At 39.3% G+C, this 9,930-nt stretch overlaps 1 protein-coding gene across 3 annotated transcripts in view; it reads right to left on the bottom strand.

The window, feature by feature from the left end:
- Nucleotides 1-649: 649 nt before the first annotated feature.
- Nucleotides 650-9,930, bottom strand: part of HERC3 (HECT and RLD domain containing E3 ubiquitin protein ligase 3) — a 125,017-nt gene continuing 115,736 nt past the window's right edge. For all 3 annotated transcript variants that reach the window (XM_011932464.1, XM_011932481.1, XM_011932472.1), the window contains 3 exons: nucleotides 4,946-5,129; nucleotides 4,617-4,719; nucleotides 650-2,442 (listed from right to left, as the gene is read on the bottom strand). In XM_011932464.1, coding sequence (XP_011787854.1) covers nucleotides 2,234-2,442; nucleotides 4,617-4,719; nucleotides 4,946-5,129 — 496 coding nt within the window. In that variant the 3' untranslated portion in view covers nucleotides 650-2,233. The remainder of the gene's footprint in view (nucleotides 2,443-4,616; nucleotides 4,720-4,945; nucleotides 5,130-9,930) is intronic.

Raw genomic sequence — 9,930 nt, 5'->3', positions numbered from 1 at the left:
CACTTTTAGCACCTCCTTCTCCCTGCAGGCTCCTAGCCCCTCCACTCACTCCCCCTACCTCTCCTCAGACACTCTTCTCTAGTTCTGTTGCTGCCACTGTCACTGTCACTGCTGACTCAGCCCCTGTCTTTCTGCTTCAGTCCTTCCCACCTCAATACCTCCAGATTTAGACTATCTACATTTTCCTTCTTAAGACCCAGCTCAGGTCTTACCACCCTCAGGTTCTGAACACTGAAACAAATGCTACTTGGCTACTACAAAAGCTCCAGTGTTAGGCTAGTTCCTCAGCCCCAAATCTACCTTCTTTCTCCCAAGTCTTACTTACCATTATTTACTATTTTTTGTCTATTTCCTCTGATGTTCCCTTCAAACTGTTCCTTGCTCTTGCCTAAATATACCCCAATGTTTGAGCCTTTGCTAAAGCCTCTCTCTCCTTGAGAAACACCTTTTCATCCATCCCAACCTTTAGAAACTTCATTCTTCCTTAATGCCATTTGCTCCTTGCCCCTGCTTTCTTCTCCATTTCTGCAGCACTTGGCTCTACTTTCTTATGCAGGAATCGAATCTGACCTTCTATTACATTATCTGAGTGTATGACCTAATGCTTCTATTGAAAGCAATCTATCCATTCTGCAAGTACAATAAGAAATAGTTTTAAGTTAAAACACCAAATTTATTGCATAATATTGAACTATATGCACACACATAGAAAATAAACATTTCATATAACTGTATATATATTTTTAATCCTGTATTTATAAAGACTGAAAAACTACCAATTTAGCAATTGGAATAAGTTTTAAAAACAAAAAAAGCAAAAATCTACAATCCTTCATCAAGATTTGATGCTTTATCACAGTTCATAAATACTTCATTTTATATAAATAAGTCTTTTCTCTAGTTACCAGGAATTTAAAATTAGACTTACATGGATTCTTTAATCATGTAGAATTTTCTTACTCCATGATGATGAGGAAGGTTGAGCATGTCATTATTTTTAAAATACATATATTTGATTTAAACACAATCCCCCCCTAAATCCCACTGTAAACAAACATTTCGAATGTGATAAAGTTTCATAATAAAGAACGTCCTTAAATCTTAGCAATTAGGGAAGAGGAAAAAAATCTGAGTAAAAATTTTGCAATTTAAATAAAAATTGAAAAAAAGGCTGCATGCATCCACTAGGAGAGGAGAGGAAGGGATCACTGAGTCAAGTAACAAAGAATGGGATAAAATAAAGAAGAAACAAAAGGAAAATCAGGGAGGAAGCAGGGTATGAAAAGGAGAAAATAAGGGAAGGGAGCAAGGAGAAAATGGTAGAGGACATAAGGTGATAGAAAAGGGGAAAGTAAATTTATTATTTCTACTTTTCTTGGACAATATAGAGACTCAAAATAGTTAATGCAATTTGCTCCAAAAGCAAGAGCGGAAGAGGTGATGGGTCTATCAATTAATCTCATTGTCAAAGGGAAAAGGATGAGCAAGAAAACAAAATTAGGCTCAGCTACAATGAATGCTAAGCTGCTCTGCACATCTTTTAAAAGGTCTACGAAATAGACACAGCCATGGGAAAGTTGCTATTCCCTCAAGAACTTTTTAAAAGCAAGATATGTTTATATAGGCTCCCATAAATTCTTAGGAGTTCTGCCAAAATAATGGACCCAGACTCAGCTTTTTGGAATTGGGAGATTCTGAAGTAGTCCTTTCCTCCTTTGGGTTAAAGGAGGGCTGCAACAAGCCAGAGGCATTCCCAAGTGTACAGAGGAAGGTGATGTTCTTGCATGCGCAGATAAGAAAGGACGGATCAGTCTAAATCATTCTCATAGAGGAATGAGAAGTTAAGAGAAGGACAAGGAGGCATTGTGAGAAAAGATCAGGGCTGAGAGAGACATTTGGGAAAGGAAAGTTTAAAAATCCACTGCCATTTCATCCAGCAGAGTGCAACACATTCACAAGTGCAAGGAATACTGGGTAGTTTGGTTTAAACAAAACAAAAACAAAAACACCTCCCATACAAGGGCCAATTTTTTACCCCATCCCCAACCCCTAATTTTTCAAAAAGGTTGTTTACTGCTATACAATCCCAGAAACACATCAACCAGGCTCAGGATTTTAAAGTCCCAACCCACTTAGACAATAAAAAAATAGAAATCACTCCCCATGATTTTCTGTATAGGTCTCAATGTGGACATTGAGGAAGGAAGGGAAATATTGGACAAGCTGAGGAGCCTCAGGCCAAACTAAACCCTTCATAGTTGTCAAGGGCCTGGGTCAGCCGGGCACTCAGAATCTCTTTGCTGCTGTACTTGGGGAGGTCAAGAAGGTTGTAGCAAGTGTGGGCCACTGGCAAGTACTCCTCCCCGCTGGCTGTGGACTGGATGACAATCTGCAGGCTGGCCATGCCGTAGATGGGAATCCGATCGCTGCCTGTCAGGAACACTGGGGAGAACAAGAAATGGCATTAGGAGCTAAGCAAATGGAAAATGGACGTCAGAGGTCCTTCTAGCAACAGGAGAGGAAGGCATGACACCCTGTGGCTTGCATGAGAAGTACAATTACATTTATGTGCCAATATGCATCCTGTGGAATGATGCTTAGGTGCACTTAAGAAAAAAAAAGGCCTCAATCAAATGTACGCCCTCACAAATTTTAGGAGATTTCCCAAAATCAAAGAGGGAAGGAATTGTTGTCATAGGAAAAGAGCAGCTGATCTCAGGGGGAAACCAGGCAGAAGACTGAAGTCTCTGACCTCAGGGTCTCCTCTCACCTGAGGTGCCTGATGCCTGTACCACCTTGTCTATGGAATTCCATTTAGGATCTATTTGCTCTCCTTTCCATGTCTCCATTTTTCTTAAACCAGAAGAGCTGACCCAAACATTATGTTAGACATTGCACTCCTGTGACATGCACTGTGATGTGGCAAAAGAGAGAGAGGGAGATAGAGAAAGACAGCCAGCTGACTTCCCTTGTTTTCTAGTGCTGAACAACATTCTCATAGTTGAATTGCTGGAAATTACTATAAGAAAATCATTAGTTAAGAAGCATTTTCAAATAACCTGCCATTCCCTGAGGCTATGATACATAAACTTTCTTGCCAAAAATCTCCAGAGTTAACAAACATTTCCATAAGTCTAATGAATAGAAAGTGCCATTTTCTAGGGAAATCCCAGGACCATGAGCAGGCGTCTCGCGAATGTCACAGCCTTATAAGCTCACTGGGCAAACCTTAACCTGTCCTTCAGCTCTTCCACTACTGCTTCTCAATAGCCACTGCAGCCAGGCAGAGGAGAAGGGGTCCTCCTTTCTAAGAGTTCTTGTGTAAGATCTCCACTCCCTCTCATCCTTGCTCCAATGTGAGCAACAGAACCTGGGGGTAAGTCCTACATTAATACTAATATATGCCCAGTCTTATAAAGCAAAATAGACTGCCTATCAAACCCCATGCTTTGGTTTTACATGACTAAAATTCCATAGTATGCACTAGCTAATTTCTGACACTGATTATACACAGACACAAACTGAGAGATATTTCAACTATTTTTAAAAGGCTAAATTTGTTCATGTAAATTAGAATTCCTTCTCCTTTCCAAAGATATTATTACCCTTCTCAAACGTCATTCAGCCAGCCACCAAAGTCTACATATTGTATGATTCAATTTGCATGAAATGTCCAGAATAGGCAAATCCATAGAGACAGAAAGACTGGTGGGGGAGTTGAGAAGAAATGGAGAATGACCACTAATAGGTATGGGGTTTCTTTTTTGAGGCTATGAACGTATTCTACAATTGACTGTGTGATAGTTTCACAACCATGTGTATATACTAAAAAACCACTGAAGTACACACTTTAAATGAGTATGGTATACAGATTATATCCCAGTAAAGCTGCTATAAATCACACCTTCCCAGTTGCATCTGGATACTTTGTAATATATTTTAAAGACTAGAGAGGTAAGAGAGGTTAATCCAAACAATTTGACTTCATAAATGTAATACTTGAATAACTTATATATAAAATAATTTGTATTTTTAGAATAATTTAAAAATCAGGCTGGGCGTGGTGGCTCACACCTGTAATCCCAGCATTTTGGGAGGCCAAAACAGGCAGATCACTTGAGATCAGAAGTTCAAGACCAGGACCAGTCTGGGCAACATGATAAAACCCCATCTCTACTAAAAATATAAAAATCTGCCAGGCATGGTGCCAGGTACGTGCAGTCCTAGCTACCTGGGAGGCTGAGGCATAAGAATCACTTGAACCTAGGAGGTGGAGGTTGCAGTAAACTGAGATCACACCACTGCACTCCAGCCTGGGCAACAGAGTAAGACTCTGTCTCAAAAAAAAAAAAAAAAAGAAAGAAAGAAAAGAAAAATCAGTGAGATGCTTCTTTTCTTCCTTTCATGCAACCCCTCTTGTTAGGCAACAGATCTGGATTAACAACCTATATTGTGCCTGAGATATCATTAAGACAAAAAGCATACATATAGTGAATTACAATTACCTGATCTTTACCATTTAAATGAGTTAAGCCTCAGCCATGGAGCCTATCATCCTATACTGTATGTAAGACTAAAATGTAGACAAATACCATATTGAGATTACTGATACTTACAGAGAAACTTCTTCTTCTTTTCCAATGGAAACTCATGAAATGTTTCCCAAAATAGTTTTACAGTGGGATGTGTGGCCGAGTAATCTCCCTTGTAGATGGCAGTCTGTCCAAAAAAGACAAAAAGAAAAAAATGTATCTTAGAAGAATATTTTAGTGGACATTATATATCATTTGCATTTGAGGCTAAGAAATAAGTGCTCAGATACAGGACACCTCTAAATCTAACTCAACCACAGTATGCTTGGAACGAGACCAGGCTCTGGGAACACCTCCCCAAGCTGCTGCTGCTTCGCCGAAGTTAAAGGAGTTAAAGGATCTTTTGTGCTTACCTCTTCCAGTTCTTCCCAGTTGTAGTTGCTGTTCCCCACCATCATAGCCCTCAGTTCTGAAGGCTGGAAGAGCTCAAGTACTTTGCCACCACACACCTTTAGGAAGCCACTAGAGAAGGCTGTGTACCACTCATGAACTGAGATTTGGAAGACATAATTGACATAAGCATCCACAAATTCCTGCCTGCCAGAACACAAAAGAAATCAAATACATTTAGCTCAAACTCTTGTAAAGCTTATGAAGTTACCCTTCTACACTGAGATTGGGAGTGATAAAAAATGGAATTTCATCAAATTTTCACATCAGGAGGCATCCTAAAGCATCATATAGGTTACCAGCTCTCCTCTCCTCCCTCTCCATCCCCAGCCCTAACATTCCACCAAGTGCCTCAGATGATCCAAGGCAGGATAAGACAGGTAGGAAGGGGAGCAGGCCAGGTAAGTAGAACTAAACTACTGGCTTTACCTGAGGTATTCCAGTTTTCATGTTAAAAGTCCTGCTTAAAATTTAGTGTGGAAAATATAATAAGACTTTTTCTGCTTAAAATAAAAAGTCTGAGATAACAGTTCTAGCCCACTTTCCGTATCCTCAGAAACAAATAAAGCTAAACCACTTGACATTTGTATCCTCACCTATTTTAAAAGGTTAATTTTATAACTCCTTGTTTATAAAACCTTTACATCTGGAAAGAACCATCTCAAATAATGGCTCCATCTCACTAATAATCAGGCAAATGCAAATGAAGACGAGTGAATTGTCATTTGCACTCATCAGACAGGCATAAGGTTAAAAATGAGATTATATCAATATGGTGAAGGTGTGGGGAAAATGGAAACCTCATAGGCAGCTGGTAGGAAGATAAACTGAAATGATGGGAGTCACATATCACAACCATGCAAATATATGAAGATCAACCAAATGAGAAGAGCAAAGGCTATTTTTTCAGAGCTGCTATAGCAAGAGAGTCTGCCACTGTCACTTGTGCTGTGGAAGAGACTCAAAGTCAAGCAGAGGAGTGGAAAAGCTTTACAGTGGAAAGAGGGAAGGCTTCAGGTGCACTCTGATTGGAGGCTGCTAGCCTGGGGAAGCTGCAGGTGGGCTATAACTAGAAGTGGGGCATCCTATGTGCCTGGTTAAGGGTGCATATTTGGCTTTCTCTGGTTGGTTCTAAGTTGGAAGTAGGAACAAAAATTAAGGAAGTTGTTGGTTATTACTCACATCCTGGCCTATTTGGGCCCACCGTTACAAAAGTTATCGAGAGAGATGGCAATCAGGCTCCCTGTAAGTCTGACTTATAGCAGGTTGGCTTCCTGGGCTGCTTATTGCAGATAAGAGGTTGGTTTCCTGGGCAGGTTGCTACAGACTGTGGGTCTCAGGTCCATTTTTATATATGGTCTGGCCATTGTCCGTAGGTATATTCAGTCTCTCACAAGTGGAAATATAAACTGTGAACCTAGACATAAACATTTTGGGGGGAAATTCTGTGAATACCTAGAGAAGTTAAAAATGTAAATACCCTTGATCATGCTACTGTGCTAGCGGGCAGGTAATGCAGAGATGCTAACATATGTGCACAGGAAGATGACTGCAGGGAAGTTTACTGCAGCATTTTCTTGTAATATAGAGAATTTAGAGAAACAAAACTAAATATTCATTAATATGAACACGGACAAGGAAAAGATGGTAGAGTCATATGATGGAAACCATAAAGCAGAGCACTTTAATGGAATTAACTAGATCTATACTTAGCAAAATGAATAAAATCTCAGGAACAATGCTGAGTGAAAATCAAGTATTTGCATGTTCAGTAAAATATAACAGCATTTATGTAAGTTGTGTTTTAACACTTAAATCAATGCTACTTATAAAAGGTAGTAGGTCTGTCACTTAGAGCTTGTGACTGACTCTTGGACAAGTTATTTAATTTCTCTATGCCTCTGTGTCCTCATTTGTAAAATGGGGAGAGTAAGAGTAGATAACTCATGGGACTGCTTTAGGATTAAATGAGTGAATACATGTAAGAGTGCTTAGACCAAGGCTGGTGTATAACAACTGCTTTGTAAGTATTAGCTAGTATTATCATATTGTTTATGGATATGAGATTTTGCTTATGAGTATGAAATTATACATATGCATATGTAAGATGTTTAAGTGTTCATTTTTAAAAACAAAGACATTAATGTAAAAAGATCTTTGTCTAGCCAGGTGCGGTGGCTCATGCCTATAATCCTAGCACTTTGGGACGCTGAGGCAGGCAGATGGCTTGAGCCCAGAATTCAAGACCAGCCTGGGCAACATGGCGAGACCCAGTCTCCACAAAAAAATCAGCCAGGCCTGGTGGTACATGCCTGTAGTCCCAGCTGCTCAGAAGGCTGAGGTGGGAGGATTGCCTGAGCCCAAGAGGTCAAGGCTGCAGTGAGCCATGATCACACCACTGTACTTCAGCCTAGGTGACAAAGCGAGACTCTGTCTCCAAAAAAAAAAAAATCTGTTTTAATATACATGTTTATTATAAAAACATTTAAAAAAATCAAATTCATAAGAGTTTTGTCTGTGTAAGAAAGAAGGGTGGGAAGAGGGGAATGGAATTAAGGGTACGTACAAAAAGAAGTTGAGCGGTATCAGTAATTTTTTTCTTTTATTAAAAAATCTGAAGCAAATACCTGTTGACTGTGGATCATATATGCAAATGTTTGTCACATTATTCTATGTAGTTTTTGTATTCTAGATTTAAAACAATTTTAAAACTTCACATCATGAAGATAGTTATTTACTACTTATCCATCACTGTAATTTAATACTTTATAAAGCTACATTTGAATTATTGGGTTTCCTCCAAGCAGATACTTTTTACATGTTCACCATTCATACCAATAACTAACCAAAAAATGGTGTGATACAGTGGATAAGTGAGGCAGACAGGGGTTCAAATCCAGGCTCTGCCATGTTCTGTATCTAACTAGTAAGCCTTTCTTTTCCCATTTTTAAAATGGTATAAGTTGCAATCTTTAAAATAAAGCCACTAACGTAAAAAGATTATTGTACATGTTAATCATTGATACTGAAAGTTTCTCACACCGTATATAACACCTCACTTCTCTGAAACCCATTACACTAAACTAATGACATTTTTCTGATACAATTACCCAAGAGAAACGCCATCACAACCATTTTTATTACAGACTGTGATGGTTAATTTTATAGGTCAACTTGGCTAGGCTATGGCATCCAGTTGTTTGGTCAAACACCAGTCTGGATGTTGTTAAGATATTTTTTTAGTCGGGGTTAATATTTAAATTCATAGACTTTGATTAAAGCAGGTAGGCCATAATGTAGGTAGGCCATATCCAATCAGTTGAAGGCCTTAAGAGAAAAAGACTTGAGGTCCTCCAAAGAGGAAAGAACTCTGCCTCCACACTGTCTTTGGACTCAAGACTTCAATATTAACTCTTGCCAGAATTTCTAGCCTGACAGCCTATCCTACGGATTTCGGGCTTGACAACCTCCATAATCACATGAACCAACTCTTTAAAATAAATCCGTCCCTGCCCCTGCCCCCCTTGGCCCCACACCCTATCGGTTCTGTTTCTCTGGAGAACACTGACACACAGATTTTGGTACTAAGAAGTACGGTACTGCAACAGCAAATACCTAAAAATGTAGATGTGCCTTTGGAATTAGGAAATAGGTAGAGCCTGGAAGAGTTTTGAGGAGCTTGACAGAAAAAATCTAGATTTCACTTAAGAGACTATTGGTAGAAATAGCTCAACAGTCTCAGGAAGCAGCCTGAGACTCTCACCATCTAGCTGCCCAATCTTGAATCTTCTAGCTAGTAGCTTCCGGTATTCCTTTCTAGCAACACTGCTAAACAGACTAAAGCCACTATGGAAGACAATGTGGCAGCTTCTTATGAAGTTAAGCATACATTTACTGTATGACCTAGCAATCCCACTGCTAGGTATCTACCCAAGAGAAATAAAAATCTCATAGAGAAACCTGTAGATGAATGATCACAGCATTATTCACAATTACGAAAAACTGGAAACAACACAAATGGGAATACTACCCAATAATAAAAAGTAAAATAAAAAATAATAAAAAATACATTTACCAATATATACAACAACATGAATGAATCTCAAATGCACTCTGCTAGTGAAAAAAGCCAAACTCAAAAGGCTACATTCATAAGATTCAATTTACCTGACATTCTGGATAGAACAGAAGTATTGAGACAGAGAACAGCTCAGTGCTCACCAGCGCTGAATGTTGGGGAAGGGTCACAAGGGACCTTTAGGGGGCGATTTACTATTCTATATCTTGATTACTACAGTGCTTACATTACTGTATTTGCTTGTGAAAGCACCCCCAAAAGCGCAAATTTTACTGTTATGTAAATGATACCTCAATAAGCCAGACTTTTTAAAAAAACAGTCTAGTTTAACACTAAGTTTTAAGATCTGTTGAGACAGGAAAATAAAAATCTTGAAAGATGAGCATGCCCTAAATATTTTAAGCAGGTTAAGTTAGTCAAGTGAATTTAACCAAAATCTGGGATTTTTTTTTTTAAGTCTGTCACAACTTCCATACTATAGGGATCAAAAGGCCTATTTTCTGCCCCTGAATCTGCCAATTAAGTGATACATGCAGTAAGACGATTTCACCGTATTTGCTTCTAAGTTTACTATCTGTAAAATGAGAAACATCCTTCCTAACCTCAAGGTAGCTGTAGCCATCAAGAGAGATGATATATGGGAGGGGGGCAGAAGGTAGAGAAGAAGACAGTGAGCCACTAAGAAGATGGTGAGCAGAGTAAAGAATAGGGTCGGGGGGAAGGTGGGGAAGAAGACCGCGGGGGAAGGTAGGGAAGAAGACCATGGGGGAAGGTGGAGAAGAAGAAGGTGGGAAAGAAGACAGGAAGAAGAAGGTGGGGGAAGCAGGGGAAGAAGATAGAGCATGGGGAAGAAGACGGTGGGGCTGGGTG

This window comes from Colobus angolensis, unplaced genomic scaffold (assembly GCF_000951035.1).
Source record: "Colobus angolensis palliatus isolate OR3802 unplaced genomic scaffold, Cang.pa_1.0 Scaffold123, whole genome shotgun sequence".
Classification (NCBI taxonomy): Eukaryota; Metazoa; Chordata; class Mammalia; order Primates; family Cercopithecidae; genus Colobus; species Colobus angolensis.
The sequence above is the reverse complement of the archived record's forward strand: the minus strand, read 5'-3'. Positions and strand labels throughout refer to the sequence as shown.